The following is an 18,858-nucleotide window of genomic DNA, read 5'->3' on the forward strand; positions in this document are numbered from 1 at the left end:
ATAAGTTTTAACAAGTAGGAGCGTATCGTGAAGTAGAAGCGTATCGTCAAGTATAAGCGTAACGTGAAGTAGGAGCGTATCGTGAAGTAGGAGCGTATCGTGAAGTATACGCGTTAACAAGTATAAGCGTATCGTGAAGTATAAGCGTTAACAAGTACAAGCATACCACGAAGTGGAGGCGTTAACTAAGCAAAAGCGAAGCTGTAGTATCTTAACCAAGTAGGAGTATAAAAACATGGAAGAAAACTTTGATGAGAACTTTGGATAAACCTTTATACGTAACAAAATCGTGACTTGATATTCTTTGTAACAATGAGTTTGAAAACCTTTAGAAATCCTTTGGAAACCTTTCGTAAACAAGTTTTAAATGAAACTTTGATAAAACAATATAAGTAAGACGTTTTAACAAGTGAAAACATTTTAGAAAACCATTTATAGTTTCATACCTGGTAAAACAGTTGACAGTGTAATAAATCATTGTGCATGCGGGTTATCAATCACGTGTGATTGATATGATAACTGGCATGTTTAACTTGTATTCCCCCCCCCCCCCCCCCCCATTAAAACATGTAACACTACTAGAAAAAAGGCCTTTTACGACGCGTAAAATACGACGCTAATTGATCTATGTTACGCAAAGGAGAGTGACATTAGAAAAATGTCATCTCTTCAAAAAATTTAAGGATAGAAGACACGCATTATTGCGCGCCCTTAAATTAGTGTCTAAAAAAAACACGGAGGGCACCTATAATAAAATGCGCGTCGTCTAAGGATGTCGCTTTATATTTTTTAATGGAACGCGCGTTCCATCCTTTAATAGTGGGGGAAAGGGGGAAATGAAATTCTGAAAAAATTAAAAACCCCGCCATGCTCTCCTCTACCTTCTTTCAATCGTTCTTCTCTCTCTCTCTCTCTCTCAATCAAATACCAAAAATCTACTATTATTGGAACTAGGGTTCCGGTTCTTAGTGAAATCGAAGGTTTTTTGGTCACCAGGCCATGAAATTGATCAAAGGGGTACAGTTTAGAGTGATTTCCATATCAAGTAGAACAGTAGCTCCATTAAAGTCAAGGTCTCGAAACTCCATGGTCAATCACCATCAACATTCTACTTCTTTATTTGTTCCAGAGGTTTGTCTTCCTTTATTACGAGTTTTATAACCTTTTTAATCAAACTCAATTAGCCCTCGATACCTAATGTTATCTTTTGCGTTGTTGCTTCTGCTCTGTTCTTCTTGAAACCTCCCCACACTCTCATGTCGAAACATAATTTATGATATCAAGTTGGAAATCAATAGAAATGGCTATGAAGGTCGGTTGGGTTGGACGATTCTCTGGAGGACGAGAGAGATTTGGACATGGCAGATCGTAGGGCTACAGAGATTGAGCTTGATACCATGGAGGGTTTTGTGTCAAGGGAAAAGCTCCACCATCATCTCAACGACCAAGGTTGGTTAGGGTTTCTGTTTTTTTTTTCTGTTTTTTCTTTTTCTCCTTCCCCAGTTGAAAATTCTCTTTGGTATGTGCTAGTTCTCTCTCCAGCTTCTCATTTTTTAAGATTAATTGTTAGTGGAAATAGGTTTTAGATTCATTGAAATGTTCTCTTTTGCTTTCTTTTCTCTAATGAGCATTATCTGTTCTATTTCATATCTAATTTATATGGTCTGATTCTCTTTTTGTTTATTGGGTTTTATGTGTTAATCTGTGATAAAAATAAGTTCACTTTTTTGTGCAGGTTTCTTGACTTGAAGTTTAGTTTGTCTATCATATTTAGAGATAATAAACGAGTCTCTGGGAGGTATGCAATGAGCTTTAAGTAGGTCAATTAATAGATCCCATGAATCCAAGTGCACCACTTGCATGAGTTGGATGAAGTTGTGGGTTACATGAGCCTGTGTTACCCTTTTGGGCTAACTGCCTCGGTTCTGTTTGGAAGACATCATAAGGCCATATTACAATCTCCAAAAAAAACTTTCCTTGTTCTTCTTTGCTTTAACTTCATCAGCCTCCAGATCTAATATTAATTTTTCTCTTAGATTCAGAAATTGATAAATCTCTTAAACAAGGTTTATCCCATTTTTTTCTTCAGTAGTGTAGAAAGACATGTTGCCAATGTATACGGTTGTTGAATTTTGGAGTGCGTGTTCATATTCTTATTGTGTTCCTGGAAACCTTTTGTCACGATACGCTGAAATCTTTGTTGGATCCTGTAACATTAACATAGGTAATGAATAGAATGCACACTGATAATTGATATTGGTAATTTAGTAATTTTAAAAATAGGAAAAATATTGGATATTACCTTGAACAGCAACGCCATTGCACCTTATCTGAAAATGAAGACAAGTAGTATATTGTGTTGTTACTCTCGAGTTAATAGTTACACATGCTTATAGAAACAAATCTGATGATGTTTAAATTAGTATGACTATCACATTTGTTGCATGAAATTATTCTTACAGAAACAACTCTGATGATGTTTAAATTAGATGAGAAGCTGAAGTTGATAGAATCTCGTCTGGAAAGCAAAGTATTTACTAAAACACCTCAATACTCAACCCATTTTACATTGTTTTCATCATATTGTTACATATAACAAGATACACTTTTTGTTATTGTAGAATCTTGAAATCAAGAAAATCAATGATGAAAAGAAAGCATCAATGGCAACACAGTTTGCAAAAGAAGCCATTCTGCGAAGAGTCCATGCTGCTAAAAAAGATGATGACATGACACCAATTAAAGCCGTTATTGCACCATTAGAGGCTGAGATCAAACTTGCTCGATAATAGGTATGTGATACAAAATAATTTTAGAAACTATAAAACTCTCATGCTTCCTTTGGGGTTTTGGTTCTCTTAATGATTGTACTGGAATGTTTGTGTGATTGATATGCAGGTGTTACTCTTGGGGCAAGTTTATATGGAGAAAAATGTGCATCAAGTTCAGCTGATGGGATCGAGAATCAGGTTGATGGTAGTTTATACTTTATTATTATTATTATTATTATTATTATTATTATTATTATTATTATTATTATTATTATTATTTGGAATAAGGGAAGGAAATGAAAAGATCCCCTGTGATGAGTTTAGTGGGTTGATGAATTTGCTCCTCTGAATGAGAGTGATTTCTTGTTCCTAAAAACTTATGATACTTTTTGCAAACAAAAATGCCCCTGTGTGCCTAATATTAGAGCCAAGCTGTTAGTCCTTCAAATCACGAGTACATGAATTCCATCCAGCTATATATATATATATATATATATATATATATATATATATATATATATATATATATATATATATATATATATATATATATATATTTCTCCTGATAGGATTAGCCTTTGTTTGTTTCAATTGGTGGGTCAAACAATACAAGAAATCTGTACAATCACAAAGGATGTCAAAGAAGGTAGGACCAGAAATTCATACATGATGGAATTAACTTTCCCTCACATAAGTTTGGCTATACAAAGGTCTATCATTTAGTAATAGAGGCACAAGTAACAGAATATGGAATTAAGAATCATATTGCGGAAGCAAGTGAAGCATTGTCTGAAAGTTGTATGTATTATCTGATTTTTGACTTAATCCTTTGAATCAACTAAAAGTCCAAATCAATTGACAAATTTATCAAAACTAACCACAACATAGACTTTTCTGTTTATTTATCTATATCATGAGTGCATGTGGTTGTTTGTTGATTGGGAGATTTGTATTGAAATGGTTTTTTAGGTCAAACCGAAATATGATGAGAAGGATAAGGGGCGTCCTCGAATGAATGAACAAATATCTGCTCAGTATGTTAGAATTTTGACAGTTGAAGGTATGTCTACTACTTATTCATGTACTTCATACAACTTTCAGAAAGATTCTCTCCCTCATTTACCGTACATTTCATTTGATGCCTACTACTGCACTTTTAATATAAGGGTAAAAAAAGGTTTATAAATCTCTTGTAGAGTTGTATTTTATGAGGAAAGATTCAAGAATGAAGAAAAGTAAGTAATCTTATGATATTGTGATTGTCCCTTTTTCTGGATCAGGTTTAATTTGGATTTCAAGCTCACCAGCATCTCCAAGTAATGAGGGATCCGTTACACTTAAGAATATCAACTTATCAAGAGCATCACTTGCATTACTAAAAGAAGGTTTCTTGTTAGAACCTTTGTTTTTAAAAACGATAAAAGATGGAAATCAAGCATGAAACATGTAGACTATAGAGATGTTTTTACATGTAAATTTATATATTGTAAGAAATAGAATTGTAAGACATTAAATTTTATGAAATGGATTATATATTTTGTATATGATATTTTATTTTATATTGTGAGGCATTAAATGCAAATTTAATTTGAAAATTAGTAAATCTATAAATTTTTTTTTTTAACATTTAAAATTATGATACGCAAACATGCGTGTCATCTTCATTTATGACATGGCCTTTCTTGACAGGGGCTTCCTTGATACGCATTGCGTGTCATAAACACGCACGTCGTAAGGTTACGACACGCAAATGCGTGTCGTCTTCCTTTATGACAGGGCCTTCCTTGATACGCATTGCGTGTCGTAACCGCGCGTCGTAAATGTGCGTCGGAAATGCGCGTCATAAATGCGCGTCGTCTATAGAGGACGCGCAAAAGCGCGTCGTCTCTCTTTATGACAGGGCCTTCCTTGACACGCATTTGCGCGTCGTCTGAGCGTTTTACGACGCGCAATGAGCGTCGTAAAAGGCCTTTTTTCTAGTAGTGTAAAAACATTTAAAAGGTTCATTCAGGGGTATGAACTCACCTGTCGAAGTGGATCGAACGAAGGTGCCGGTTGGATGCTCGGTGTCAAGTAAAGACACTTAGTGACCTATTAACATATGATAACATATGTTTACATACAATTAGCACACATAATACTAATTAAACAAGTATACGCATCCTAAAGTGCGGAAAACACTTTAGTTAAGTGCTTGGAGTGTCACGGGTAACATCTAAGGGTGTGTATGGCTTAAATAGGGAGTTTACTCTTCAAGAGTAAACTCTTTATAGAGTTCACGGCCATAAGACCATGTCCCCATGAGTTTACGGCCGTAAACTCATGGTGGGGGTGTTCTAGGACGCCAAAAGGTCTTATATCACTCAAGGAATTAAGCTAGGTCCAAATATAATGCATACAAAGGGGTTTAACGCTTTAAATGGACCTTTTGAGGAGTTTATGGCCCTAAACAAGGAGTTTACGGCCGTAAGCTCCTATGTGTATATTCTTTTTGTTTTTTAGGGTCTTAAATGGTAGAGGATAAAGTCCTATGCATTTTTCCAAGTCAAATGGGGAGTTTAGGGTGTCATTTGGGTGCCTTTTAGGAGTTTACGGCCCATGGATCTTTCCTAGGGGGATTTACGGCCGTAAACTCCCATTCCTTGGTTTCTTTAATGTTTAAAGCATTTACATCTATGGCATTTGCTTCTAGACATTTTTCCAAGGCCATAGGAGGTGTTTGGGGCATTTCTAACACATAAACTTGAGTTTACTCCCCATGAAGAGGAGTTTAAGGCCTAAGCATGATCTTGGGTAGTAAACTCAAGTTTACTCCCCAAAATGTTAGTTTGAGGTGTTCTAAGTCCGATTCCATAAGCCATTTAGCCATATCTAAGCCTTAGGGGTAGTTTAGAGGGGTTTTGGGGCTTAAAAACCCCATTAAATGGTGTTCACGATCCAAGAGTGTTCTTGGGCCGTAAACACATTACTTGGCCCCTATTTGATGTCTTAAACATGAATTTGTATGTTAACTAAGCTACGCAACAAGTTAGAATAGATTACTCACTTGTTTGGGGGTCGAAACGTACGATTTTGGCTTGAAAACTAAGTTGTAGAGAGAGAGTATAGAGAGAGGGTGAAAAGGGTGGAAATGAAGTCCACTCCCCCTTATATAGGGGTTTGAGTTGGGGCTCAGTGGAAATCTACCCGATACTGCCGTTAAACGGGGCTTTTGGTCGCACCCGATTTAGTAGTCGTATTTTGCCTTGGTTGAAACTAAACATTTTTAAGGGCATTCTGTGGGTGTTTCTAATTTGTTTCAACCCTTACCAAGTCATTATAAAAGTCCCAAATTAATTAGCCTCTTCCAAAAGGTTAACGGGCAAATAAATAAAGCGATGCTTATTAACAGAAGGAGGTTAAAAATGACAGAATAAATTTCGGGTTGTCACAAAAATCACTGGAGTCTGATCGATGATGTTGCGCATAATCTCTGCGGAAATGAAATCCCTCATCTGAACATCAAGCTGCCCGGCTCTAGAACCTGAGCCAGATCCCTCCATGGCACCTGAACTGCTAACTGGTATCTCGCGCAACGTCACCATGCTGAAAACATAACACAATAACTGTCAGAATACTCACTGCTACTGAGGGATCTCACACATACTCCACCATTCCCTGGTTTCATCTTGGCCCCTCTTGAATCAAGTACGGATCCTCTGCTTTCAGTAGTACGGGCCCATACTACCTTCCACATTTATCCGTACTTTCCTCAAGAATTACCTCAACTCCACCAAGTCACTCTCCTGCTACTGATCTCTGCTACTACCTTCCTAGGCTTGCCCTAGGGAACCTCAGACTCCACCCAAACCAGTCCTCAGCTGCTGAAGGCCTCCTTTGAATGCCAATTATTCAACCCTGACCACATGTGACGTGACGTATTCACCTAATGGCTAACTCCTATCACTCAGAGTCCCACAAAGCACAAAGCAAGTAGCATTCGGATAAAGCAAACATACTCATGCAAAACTATTCTCATAACAAGAAACTATACTAGCATACAATGCTAAGGTCATACTATCAGGCATAACCTACACAGACTATCCTACTACTGTCTACTCAATTCTAGGATGCAATTCTTATCAAGCTGAAACACATAAAGCAGACACATAAGGCATCCTCCTAGATCCTTAGTCCTATACTAGCATGCTGTTCTACTGAAACTGAAACTGAACTCATCTAAAACTGAAACTGAAACTGATAACATAACTTGTACGGGTAATTTGGGAGTACTTACTTGAGCTCGGCTGATTGCATGCACCACACCCTTTTTTTCTTTTAAAAGTTCTTTTCTTTCTAACAATTCTTTTCGCTTTTCCTAAAACTCTTTTCTTTTCTCAAAGTTCTTTTCGAAATTGTTCTTCTTTTGAAAAACTTTTTACCGTTTCCTTAGTTTGAGTTCAGACACAACCGGAGTGTATCCGAATCCCTCAAACAAAGGCTCTGATACCAACTTGTAACATCCAAAAATCCGACGAAATTTTTTTTTTTAATAATAATAAAATCATATACTGAACATCATATCATAAAACCATACGTCAAATATCTCAAATCATAATAAAATATCGTGAAACAACTGTATCAAATCAGACTAAGAATCAAAACAAACTCCCATGACAAAAACTGAAGTTGTGGTGTGTGCGATGCCATCATCCCGAGCTCTTCCCTTTACTTGCGGAAGTACCTGAAACCAAAACTGAAACCGTAAGCACGAAGCTTAGTGAGCTCCCCCAAACTACCACATACCATACAATACATATAAATCACATACTGGGCCTTGCCCACTGCATCGGACCAAAGTCTGGAAACTGCATCGGACTGAAGTCTGGAACTGACCGCATCGGACCGAAGTCTGGAAACTGCATCGGACCGAAGTCCGGAACTAACAGCATCGGACCGGAGTCCGGAATTGTCTGAGGCCTTGCCCCTTGCATCGGACCGAAGTCTGGAAACTGCATCGGACCGGAGTCCGGAACTGTCTGGGGCCTTGCCCCCTGCATCGGACCGCAGTCCAGAACTGACTGAACATAGCATAGCGTAAACATATCAACTAGCATAACCATATATACTGCATACTGCATCGGGCCGTAACCTGGAACACTTAACACATAAATCCTATCTGAGCCATGAAGGCATCAGATATACTCACTACTGCACCGAACCGAAGTCCGGAACTGCTGCCAACTTAACGGGTCGGCATTGTGGCCGTAGACCCGTTCCTACTAGACGGAAACTCACCTCGTAATCTGGCTACTGAATGAACTGCTCGGGAAACTGTCTGATGCTACTCCGGTATCTCCCCGGCTACAATTTCCATAAGTACACCCAATCAATTACTGATAACTATATTGTGGGTAAAATGACTATTTTACCCCTGGTCAAAGTCAACCTATTGGACAAAGTCAATATACAGTTGACCTGACTCGTCGAGTTGGGTCACTAACTCGTCGAGTCCTTACTCCCACTTTCTTGCTTCTGCTCGCTACTACTCGTCGAGTTTGGCATAGACTCGATGAGTTCCTCTTCGCTTCTATCACTCAGTCAATCTGCATCCGACTCGCCGAGTTGTATGAACAACTCGTTGAGTCCTCCTTCAACACATGAATACTCTAGCTCTGACTCACCGAGTTGTATGAACAACTCGTCGAGTTTGTTCTTGAGGTATGAAGATTACCTTCGACTCGCCGAGTCAGGGCATTGACTCGCCGAGTCCCTACATGAATGAGTCCGATCTCCGACTCACTGAGTCCACCTATCACTCACTGATTCCACTCGGCATGACACATGAAGCGGAAGAAATCGAGGACTCGCGACCCGACTCGCCGAGTCTAAAGAACAACTCGCTGAGTCGGTTTCATGCAACACTACTCCGATGATTCTGCTCAAAACCGATGCATGCAACTTACAGATCTAGGTTCCGAAAGCTTGATTAGCCTGTAAAGTTTCCAACTTTACGTGTAAATATGCATCAATACGGGTTTAAAGGCTCAAAATGTACTAGAAGGATAGATCTAGGGTGTTCATGCGAAAAAGGGTTCCATAAAGGTAGAAGATTTGAGCTTCTGGAGCTCAAACATAGATAGATCTGAAGGCTACTCGAAAACACATGCTTTCAATATTACTTACTAAGCCAAAAATGATAAAAACAAGCCAAACAAGAGATCTAATTGAGGAATGACAAAGGTTTGAGCTTGATACCTCAAAGAAGATTGTGATACCACCACAAACTCAGATCTAACTGCTTCTCGCTTGATTCCTCCTCTTCTCTTCTCTTCTCTTCTTCTATTCCACAAATGAACCACAACTTCACAAAGTGAGAAAAACACACCAAAATGATAAGGGTGGTTGGGGTTTTCGTATGAGGCTCTTCTGTGGGTGATGGGGGCTACTGAATGCCCCAAAGGGTCGTTTAAATAGGATACATACCCGGGGATTTAGGGTTTCATTCAGACTGATGGACTCGCCGAGTCCAGGATATGGACTCCCCGAGTCGCCAACTTAAACATGCTCGAAATCCCGTCTCTACTCGACGAGTCGGGCTACTGACTCGTCGAGTTCCTCTTGAAACTTGATTAAATAATAATATTAAATAACATACCATAATCGGGGCGTTACACCAATGCCAATTTTCCGGCGAGACACCACACTCTCTTCCCTCTTCTCTGTTTGAAGTTAAAAACACAGATTCACATGTCTATGAGCGAATCAAATCCCCTCCCTTCCTTATTTCAGTCATCGAAAAACAACGTCCGACAACCACGACCTTCTTGAGTCTGTGTTTCAGATTCAGAAATGTATATAGAAACCTTTTCTGGATGTGTTTGATTTGTTCTTGTTCCAGATTTTGGATGTGTTTTCTTTGTTCCAAATGGAACAAAAGAACATTCAACATCGCCCACAACACCTCACTACCAGAATTGAAACTGGGGTTGAGGTTGTTTGAGAACCGATACAAAAAACTCAGATAACATCGATTTCTAAATCTAAGCAAGCCATAACAAACCTGTAACAAATTTTGTCTTAAGACCTCTTAAAATCCAAATCAGGGAAGGAATCACTGCATCGACGAATCCATCAGATGAATAAAACAAATCCATCAGATTTCTTGTTCCATCGTCAACATATCCAACTTGACAAAGGAGAGAATGATGGATTTTTGTTCTTCAAGTACATGAGGGTTACCGGCAACAAAGAGATAGAGGCGGTAGGGTTTTTACACCTTCCATTTTTGTTCCTATTCATCGGAAAAACTTGGCATCAACGAAGATGGTTACGGTGGAGGCGGCATACTGATTACCGACGACGACGGCGACATCCGAGAGGTTGCAAGCGATGGTTATTTCCGGTCGTCGGTCATGCAGCGACGGTGGAAGGTTGTGCAAATTAGGGTTCTTCATTGTTTCTTGAGAAAGAGAGAGGGAGTATAGAATGTGTGGATGAGGGTTAGAATGGGATCGATCAGATGGGATATGGGGTTGTTTAGCCGTTTTTTTTTTAATTTTCTTTTTAATGATAAAATAAAAAAATTAATGATAAATAATTTAAAAGGAAAACTAATAAGGGTAATATGGTAAGCACCGCGACAAAATCTAAATATAAGGATAGTCCGAATTAAAAAAATTGTTAAGGACCAAACATGAAAATTACACCAAAACACAAGATGATCCGTGTAATTTACCCTAGAAAAAAAATCGACCCAGAAAACTTTAACAATCTCAAATGTATAGCCGACAAAGAGTGAAAGAGATAAGGATTGTTCTTTAATACATCATTCTACCTTTTCACTTATAATTGTTTCAACCTGTCTTATTTTCTTCTTCTAATATTCCTTTGATCGCCCTATAATCTCCTACATGGAAGAGTTTGATCACCTCAAAATTCAGCTGAAGGACATAACAGAAGCCACCGACAACTTCAGTGAAAGCAAGCGAATTGGAAAGGGTGGGTTTGGAGTCGTGTACAATGGAGAACTATCTCTCCCGAAGGGACGAACTACGGTTGCTTTTAAGCGCTTAGACCGTAGACTAGGTCAAGGGAATATAGAGTTTTGGAAGGAGATCATTACCCTTTCCAAATACAGACATGAAAATCTGGTCCCTCTTATGCACTTTTGCATTGAGGGTGATGAGAGGATCCTTGTATACGAATATGCATCTCGTGGTAGCCTCGATCGCTATCTAAACCAAATTAGTGTGACATGGAGCCAACGTTTGAAGATATGTATTGGCGCTGCACGTGCACTAAACTTTCTTCATGATCCCATGGAGACACAACAAAGAGTTCTTCATCGAGACATCAAAAGTTCAAACATACTTTTGGATGAAAAATGGACAGCTAAAGTTTCTGATTTTGGCTTGTCAAAACTTGGCCCTGCTAACCAACCACAAACATATCTTTTCTCCAATGCTGTTGGTACGCCTGGGTATTGTGATCCGTTGTATTTGGAAACGGGATTTTTATCAAAAGAATCTGACGTCTATTCTTTTGGAGTGGTGTTGTTTGAAGTAATGTGTGGGAAGTTATGCTACGAGTACTCTAATGATAAGATAACAATTTTAGTGCCTAAGTGGAAAAAATGTTATGAAGAGAAGAGATTAGATGAGATTATCTTTCATGGTCTAAAAGAAGAAATGGGATCGAGTTCTTTGGAGTCCTTTTCTTCGGTCGCATATAAATGTCTTGAGAAGGCTTCTGAGAAACGACCAATGATGGCTGAAATAGTGAAAGAACTTGAGTTTGCACTTAAACAACAAGTAAGTGTTCTATCTAGTTCGATTTCTTCCATGTTTAGATTTATTGTTCAAGATTGTTCTTGAAATATAATATTTATACAGGAGGTTTTTGAAGATCTCGGAAAGAAATTGGACTTTGAAGAAATGATCAGGATTGCTCATCTTGCAGTAGCTCCTCTATCTTACAAATCTCAAAGTCAACTGTACACGCTTTTCTTGAAAGGATTCCTCGTTGGCGATGGCAAAACAGTAATCCGTTTCTTTTATCATATGATTCCACTTTGAATAACGACAATATTAACAACCGATTAAAATCCAATACAATGGAGGTTGAATTTACTTTTTTATTTATTCACAACAGTTTTTTAAAATTGAATTGTTTTGTTGGGCAGTGGATATCAATAAATAACAGTGGAGAAGTTATCGAAATGATATGTTCAAAAACGTGTATCTCGGAACACCAACTTCAACCTTATTCCACAAAAGATTCGAGGTTAGTGAATATGCTTATTATCTACTGGTTTCCTTTCTCTTTTGTTTTAATAAATTATATAAAGAAAATATTTAAGAAAAGTACGTTTTTTTTCTCATCTCCTATATATGTTCTCACATTTAAGTTTTTTGTCGGTAATTATATATAAAAACATCATTTTATTTTTCTGCTTTTTTTTTCTTTTAGTTGATCAATTATTAAAATAAATTTATATTAGTCCTCTTCAACTTTTATGGAAGACGGAGTTTTCTAAGCCACACACCTTTCCTATTTCTTATTCTGAATACATATAGATTTATCTCTTCAACGTTGACTAGTTAATGGGGTGCTCACCCTTTACTTTAAGATATTTCTCAATACTTAATATATAGGTGCTTTTGTTTTTTTAAATTTAAAAATCCTTACAGTCTTTTCTATATCTTTAAAATAAGATGTGAACCAAAAGATTTATGTAAAAAAATGGTTTATTTTTTAAAAAGTGCAATCTTCATAAATAATATTAAATCATATTAATTATAATTAAATTATTGATTTAATTTAATTTCTACTATATAGTTTTCATTGGGTCTTTATTAAGCTACTGATTAGCTTGGTGTTCGTAACCTATTTTAGAATGTAATTCTTGTTTGTAATATACAGTAGTTGTTATCATATCCATATATAGGCATATATTTACTCTCCACCCATTAACAGAATTATATATTTTACATTGTTTCTATGAAATTAATCCGACAATTTAAGTTATTTTTATACAAGTGTTAACATTTAAATTAACCAAAGACAAAAGCCTCCATTATTCTCAATAATGAAATGCATGAATGAATGAAATGTTATAATTTAATACATGTGATTGTAATGTTTGCAGGTTTTTGAATGTCTTATTGTGCACAATAAACAATAATTTCAAAGTGAATGTGAGCACCCAATTTTTGTTACCCGATATTACATACAGCGTGAACCTTGTCTTCAAACATTTTGGTATAGATAATGGGACATATGTACCCTTCAAATACAAATTACATGAGGAGAGAGACTATCGAAATTCATGTCTTGCGCATGTAAGAGATGATGGATGGCTAATGATGGAACTATATCAATTTAGAAGCAACTGTAAGGAACATAATGTTAGGATCGAATTTGTGCGTCCGTTTCGTATTGCTTCCTCATTCTTTATGTACATACTTGAAGGCATTGAATTTCATCCTGTAAAACATGCAACTTAACCAATAAATTTATTGTGAATAGATTTTTAGGTATTATTTTGAGCTTTAAATTTCATATTTTTCAAAAATATAGTTGTAACAGCTTACGACATAAATCTTTTTGGAGCATAAATGTCATCCATTTACTTTGGGAGCTTATTCTTTTCAAGGATTTTTTTTAATACAACATTATTACTCTCAACCAATTTTAATTTTAATTTAAGGGTGATGCTAAAAATAACCTTTTAGGATTACAAAAACAAATACTATGACAAAAATATTAACTTGTTGAATTGAAAAAAATAAAAACAAAAATTGACCAATTTTGACTTTTATGGTACCTTTCCTTTTCACTAAAAAAGAGCATTGCTTTAATAGAGTAGCAATTGACATTAATGAGTTATTTGAAATGGAAGCCCATAATATATCTTCATCAATACCCTACACACAAAATTTATAAGAATTTCTCATAATATAATTCGCATTTTTCGAATTAAAATAATCATACAAAGTTACAAACCTCACGATTCAACAAGTATTTCCAAAATCGTTTCATGGTCCCAAATTCTTGAGGATATGAACGACCTACTTTTTGTTTCTGCAAAATGTATACCAACATAAAATATGAAACCAAATTTTAATATATATATATATATATATATATATATATATATATATATATATATATTTGTTGAATTTACTTTAAAGATTTACGAAAAAAAATACCGGATTTTGTTTTTTGTGTTGAGATAGCAATGCCTTTATATCGTCGTTTGAAAGATCGGGAGAAAAGTCAACAATAAGTGTTCCCGAATTGATATGTAAGTAAAGTTATACAATTAAAATAAATAAATAATAAAGAAATTGGTTTCTTGCCTTTATAAATAGAATCAAAAAGATCACGGGTCCCCAAGCAGATAAGCAAAGAATTACGGGCCCACTAAGTCCCCAATGTGTAACTAACATTGGCCCAACCTAAATTCAAGAAATAGCAATGTACTTTTATTTATTTGTGTATTTATAAATTTATAAGTTTTTTATAAAATCCATGAGCAAAACTTACTTGGGTAAGCTGTGGAATATTCTTCATCAAAGATTCAAGCTTTAAACTTGCCTTCACTTTCAAGAATGTAATCAGAAAAAAAAATGTTTCAAATTCTCATCATCTTTAAAGAAAAAAACAACGATATTACTTTTTATATAATCATAATAAACTATAATCAATACCCCAGATAACTCTGTCAACTGGATATCATCAATCTTGAATGTAAATATACTTGGAATCGGTTTAATTATAGAATGTCCAAGTTTATTAGCAAGATTATAACCCTGTAACAAAACAATCATGTCTTAGAAAAATTTAATCATCATATTTTGATATAATAAATATGTCAAAAAGTGTAACAAAAAACCTGTTGACTGCTGCCACTAGCAATTAATCAGTAATCAGCTTCAAAAAAATCCACATAATCAATCGTTCGTTTCTCAATTTTGAGTATGAATTTTCCACTTTGAGAAATAGAAGCTGATGTGACATATTTTCCTGTCTGCAGTGTAACTAATTTAACAAACAAAATTTAAAAATGTGAACATATGAATACCAACAAATAAACATAAAGTATAGACATATTATAGTTATAAGAACAAAAAAGTTATACCTCCTCTTTGTCTTGCTTCATTTAAAAGGCAATCAACTATTGTAGATGAATTGTCACTCACAGGGAAGACCCTTCCATCTTCCTCAATCTTAAGGCAAGATTGTAAAATTTAGTAGAAACTATGTCTATATATTGTATGAATGACTAATAATAATGTCAAGATTCAAGAAAGCTTACATTTGTTTCCTACTTCCATATTCATAATCATTAGGAAACAAGAATATTTTTAACACATTTATCCCTTAATCCCTGCCCTCCATACATGAAAACTTCATTAAGACATTAACTTTATATATATATATATATATATATATATATATATATATATATATAAATGGAGCTTTCTATTTCGTATGGGATGATTGAAGAGGTTAACTGGTTTACTTTGGTCTGTAACTCCATCAATTTCAAATCCTTGGCTGGATTATTAAGCTTTCTATTTGATTCTTCCAAATCTTTTATTCTTCTCAACAAATCCAAATTGTATTCTCTGTTTTTTGTTTCGAGTTGTGCACGCTCACGAAGAATCATTATTAATCGTTCGATGAACACATCATAGTTGTTTATTTCTAGATGATCCAGCTGTTCATTTCTTGTATCATCTTCACTTTCTTCTGTAGAACCATTCACAATTTTCTGAAGGTTATCAAAGACTTCATGTATTACATAGGCAGCAAGCTCATTCGTCTGTTCTAAATCCTTGATTTTTTCACTTATTTCCTTGAAAGAATCTGAAAGTGAGTTACGGGTTTTGAGAGAATCTTCAAGCTTTTCTTGCAAATCTTTGATTACTTCAATGGCTGCATCAACAGAAGTAGCCACACGAGCAAAGATATTGTCACCAACAATTGCTTCACTTGAATGAATGATGGAAATGCCCCCAATTGATGCATCAAGCTTTCTGTGAAGCAGCTCCATCTGGTTACTGAAAGAATCCATGTCATCCACTTGTAACTGCAATTCATGGATTCTTGATTCAGAGTTGTGAAGCTTTTCTGTAAGCTTTGAGTTTTGTGTTTTAGTGATGATACTTGTAAATTGTTGATTCTGATGCTTTATTCCATAAACAAACACTCTACAGAGCCAAGTCTAGGGTTTCGATATCACAAAAGAGAAGTATACCCTATTTGACCTCCTCAAAAAAGCAATCACGGAATTAAATAATAGCAAATGCAAGAGAATATAATTGAGCTAATTCATTACCATTGAGTGTACATATCCAGAAAAACGGTCTTATCACCGGCGGCATTAACGATTGGCCAAAATGTATCCTTATCAACCTCGGTAACTTGACCTACAACGACCGTTGGACCAGACATCTCCAAGCTCGATCTCACCTTCACCGAAGACCTCAAGTTTTTTCTGGTTTTACTATCGATCGACTTGGTTGAAGCAACGGATCGGTGAACATCTCTGCCGATGGTAAACTGTTTAGTCGGCCATGATTACAGTGATCAGTTGACAGCGGTGGCGGAATCGTCCGGCAAACATGATGAATTTGTAACGCCATTGTAGCGATGGAGGGCGATTATCTCGGAGTATCTGAATGCTTGGAAGGAGATCTGACGGAGAAAGCTTGATGGTACGATATCTTGTGTAAAAGTACGGAGTTGCCCTTGAGTTCGATGTTGTACCGGAGATTGTTGTGTATCAATTTAGGGAAAAAGAGATGTTGAGTCGGTTTAGGGATAGTACTCTTTATTGGTAGTCAAAATTAGTCAACCTTGTTTATCCTCTTGTTAAACCAATTAATCATGTTTACAAAAATTATCTATATAATTAATTTGGTCAAAATTAGTCAGGCTCCTTATTTAGTCAAAATATAAATACAACACACTTTCTCAAATGTGTTTTTCTTTTTATTTTTTCAACTTTTTCCAAATATTATTATAGCAATATTTTTGATAAAGACCAGTCAATAATGTAACCAGTCTTTGCGAAATTATGTATAAAAAGAAAATAAAATTGTAGTTATTTTCAAAAATAAAAAAAATTATTAAAAATATTTTAGTTTTTATTAATTGAAATATATATATATATATATATATATATATATATATATATATATATATATAGTCAGTGACCACTGCTTTATAATCACTAATTGTTTTTTCTTATAATTCATCAGTGACCACTATTGGGTGGTCACTATTGTTTTTTCCCATTTAAAGTGTAGACGTGTAGTTTTAAATAAGAGTGTGTAGTTTTAAATAAGAGTAGTCAGTGACCACTATTTTTGGTCACTAACCATTTTTTTGTCATTAAGCTTCTAACATATTGACCATTATTCTTAGTCACTATATAGTTAACATAGTGACAATTATTTTTAGTCACTAAATAGTTGTTATGATATGAAACAAAAGTAGTTTAATTTTCTCGCGTTTAGTGACTGTGTTAGTGACCACCACATGTAATTTGTCATTAAATTTGTAGGATTACCAAAATCCAGTGACCACTTAATTTCTAGTGACTAAAAGATGCTTTCAGTGACCCAATTTTAGGTTGTCACTAAAAATTAGTCACTAATAAGGACTTTTCTTGTAGTGATGAGAAATTCCACATTTCTCAAGTCATAGATGATTTATACCATTACTGTGAACAATTTGTGTTTATGAATAGCTATTATTCATGTTCAACAATTCCTTGTTGAAACTAGTGCCAACAATTGTTACATCAGGCAATGGTTCTTGAACTACTTCAAGTTCCACGTGCCTCCCACTTGCTTTGTCATTAGAAGATTGCTTTTTGCTAACTCAGCTTTCAGAGGAATAAATGAACTTATTCTTTGTAGGTTTGTATAGAATAATCTAAATGCCCTTTTAGAATATTCTAGAATTATGTAATTTGTTGGTGTTTGTATTCTAGATACAATTAATAGTGATTGAAGTATAATCTCAAAAAGGTTAAAAGGAGTACATTTCTACTGATTAGAAAGTAAACTATATCAAGTAAAGTTTAATTCACCATTTATCATCACGAAGGCTTTAGAAGGTATTATTGGGTTGTATCTTGTGTTTAATCATAGACATTCATTAGAAAGGAAGTCATATACCAAAGTGTGTAGTTCCTTGATAATTATTTTCTCTACACTTTAGTGAAAACATTATTAGGAATCATTTATATATAAATAAGATTCGCATATGTTAAATAAACTACATTATTTGCCTTCAAAGATCCCTTTCTTGAAGTTGGAATATGTGGATTTCATATATACAATAAAGATAACAATGTCATGGATAAGCTTGATTTAAAACATGTTTATAAAAATAATTTTATAAAGTTTGAGAAACTTTAATAAAATGAACTTAATAAACTTTTGATCTTTAAAATGGCTACCATCTTCATTCTTTTTACATTTTTATAAAAATAAACTATTTCTAAAACTACTCTATTACTTACAAAAATTAACAAAATAAAACTATCTATTTAATTATTACATACCATATGAATAAATAAATAATTACAATAATTTTAAATAAATCAACACATGCAACAACACAAAGGTCCATGGCTAGTTTATACACATCATATATATATTTATATACTAAAAAATATATAAAACAACTCTTTGTTTTTCTAAGACAACTTTTATAACCAAAAAGATGCATGTAAACTTTTGGTCAAAAAAATAACAATTATAAACATTTTAAAGTTGTCATAGAAAATATGTATGGATTTTTCTTGCAATGATAAAACCATCCATGTTTTCCAAAAACAAAGATTTCATCAACTAAACAAATAATCTAACTAATCTTGCAAAAATGGCTCTGATACCAATTGTTGGGTTTTTATTCAAAAATCTGGTTTCACAACCGGTAATATTGACAACGGAATCTTTAAAATAGTTGAATAAAACTAAAACTATTTTACCCACCAAGGATCATTTTGCAAGAGTTAGAAAGATTAAAAAAATCATAAAAGGGAAAGCATAACAACCTTTGAAGACTTTGATCCTCACGGTAG

The 18,858-nt window shown here is 34.9% G+C and overlaps 2 protein-coding genes and 1 long non-coding RNA gene across 4 annotated transcripts; 1 reads left to right on the plus strand and 2 right to left on the minus strand.

The window, feature by feature from the left end:
* Window positions 1–568: 568 nt before the first annotated feature.
* LOC145056819 (uncharacterized) lies at window positions 569–10,245 on the minus strand. Its single transcript, XR_013685929.1, has 4 exons — window positions 9,409–10,245; window positions 9,009–9,092; window positions 2,303–2,330; window positions 569–2,207 (listed from the first exon to the last, which is right to left on the minus strand). It is a non-coding gene; the product is annotated as an uncharacterized LOC145056819 (long non-coding RNA).
* A 244-nt stretch (window positions 10,246–10,489) lies between these two features.
* Window positions 10,490–13,308, plus strand: LOC145056820 (putative serine/threonine-protein kinase PBL25). Its single transcript, XM_079004543.1, has 4 exons — window positions 10,490–11,563; window positions 11,645–11,791; window positions 11,935–12,035; window positions 12,901–13,308. Exons 1-4 carry the CDS (start codon window positions 10,664–10,666, stop codon window positions 13,256–13,258), a joined length of 1,506 nt encoding a protein of 501 aa, XP_078860669.1. The 5' UTR covers window positions 10,490–10,663; the 3' UTR covers window positions 13,259–13,308.
* On the minus strand, window positions 12,937–16,557 carry LOC145056821 (uncharacterized). Of its 2 annotated transcripts, none has more exons than XM_079004544.1 (9): window positions 14,896–16,557; window positions 14,650–14,795; window positions 14,465–14,566; window positions 14,301–14,351; window positions 14,114–14,212; window positions 13,964–13,996; window positions 13,758–13,835; window positions 13,579–13,678; window positions 12,937–13,238 (listed from the first exon to the last, which is right to left on the minus strand). In XM_079004544.1, exons 4-9 carry the CDS (start codon window positions 14,325–14,327, stop codon window positions 13,234–13,236), a joined length of 342 nt encoding a protein of 113 aa, XP_078860670.1. In that variant the 5' UTR covers window positions 14,328–14,351; window positions 14,465–14,566; window positions 14,650–14,795; window positions 14,896–16,557; the 3' UTR covers window positions 12,937–13,233. The 2 variants fall into 2 exon arrangements, with proteins under 2 accessions (XP_078860670.1, XP_078860671.1); XM_079004545.1 differs by having other exon boundaries at window positions 14,301–14,356.
* Window positions 16,558–18,858: the final 2,301 nt, after the last annotated feature.

This window comes from Lactuca serriola, chromosome 6 (genome assembly GCF_051521515.1).
Source record: "Lactuca serriola cultivar US96UC23 chromosome 6, Lser_US96UC23_V15, whole genome shotgun sequence".
Lineage (NCBI taxonomy): Eukaryota > Viridiplantae > Streptophyta > Magnoliopsida > Asterales > Asteraceae > Lactuca > Lactuca serriola.

What these genes read in the sequence shown, in the direction of transcription:
- LOC145056820 (XM_079004543.1), top strand. Translation starts at nt 10,664, where the DNA reads ATGGAAGAGTTTGATCACCTCAAAATTCAGCTGAAGGACATAACAGAA. An exon ending in TCGTTGGCGATGGCAAAACA is followed by an intron (nt 11,792 to 11,934) that starts GTAATCCGTTTC and finishes TTTGTTGGGCAG; the next exon opens with TGGATATCAATAAATAACAG. An exon ending in TATTCCACAAAAGATTCGAG is followed by an intron (nt 12,036 to 12,900) that starts GTTAGTGAATAT and finishes TAATGTTTGCAG; the next exon opens with GTTTTTGAATGTCTTATTGT.
- LOC145056821 (XM_079004544.1), bottom strand. Translation starts at nt 14,327, where the DNA reads ATGAAGAATATTCCACAGCTTACCCAA. An exon ending in AACACAAAAAACAAAATCCG is followed by an intron (nt 13,836 to 13,963) that starts GTATTTTTTTTC and finishes TACATTTTGCAG; the next exon opens with AAACAAAAAGTAGGTCGTTC. An exon ending in AATACTTGTTGAATCGTGAG is followed by an intron (nt 13,679 to 13,757) that starts GTTTGTAACTTT and finishes TTTTGTGTGTAG; the next exon opens with GGTATTGATGAAGATATATT.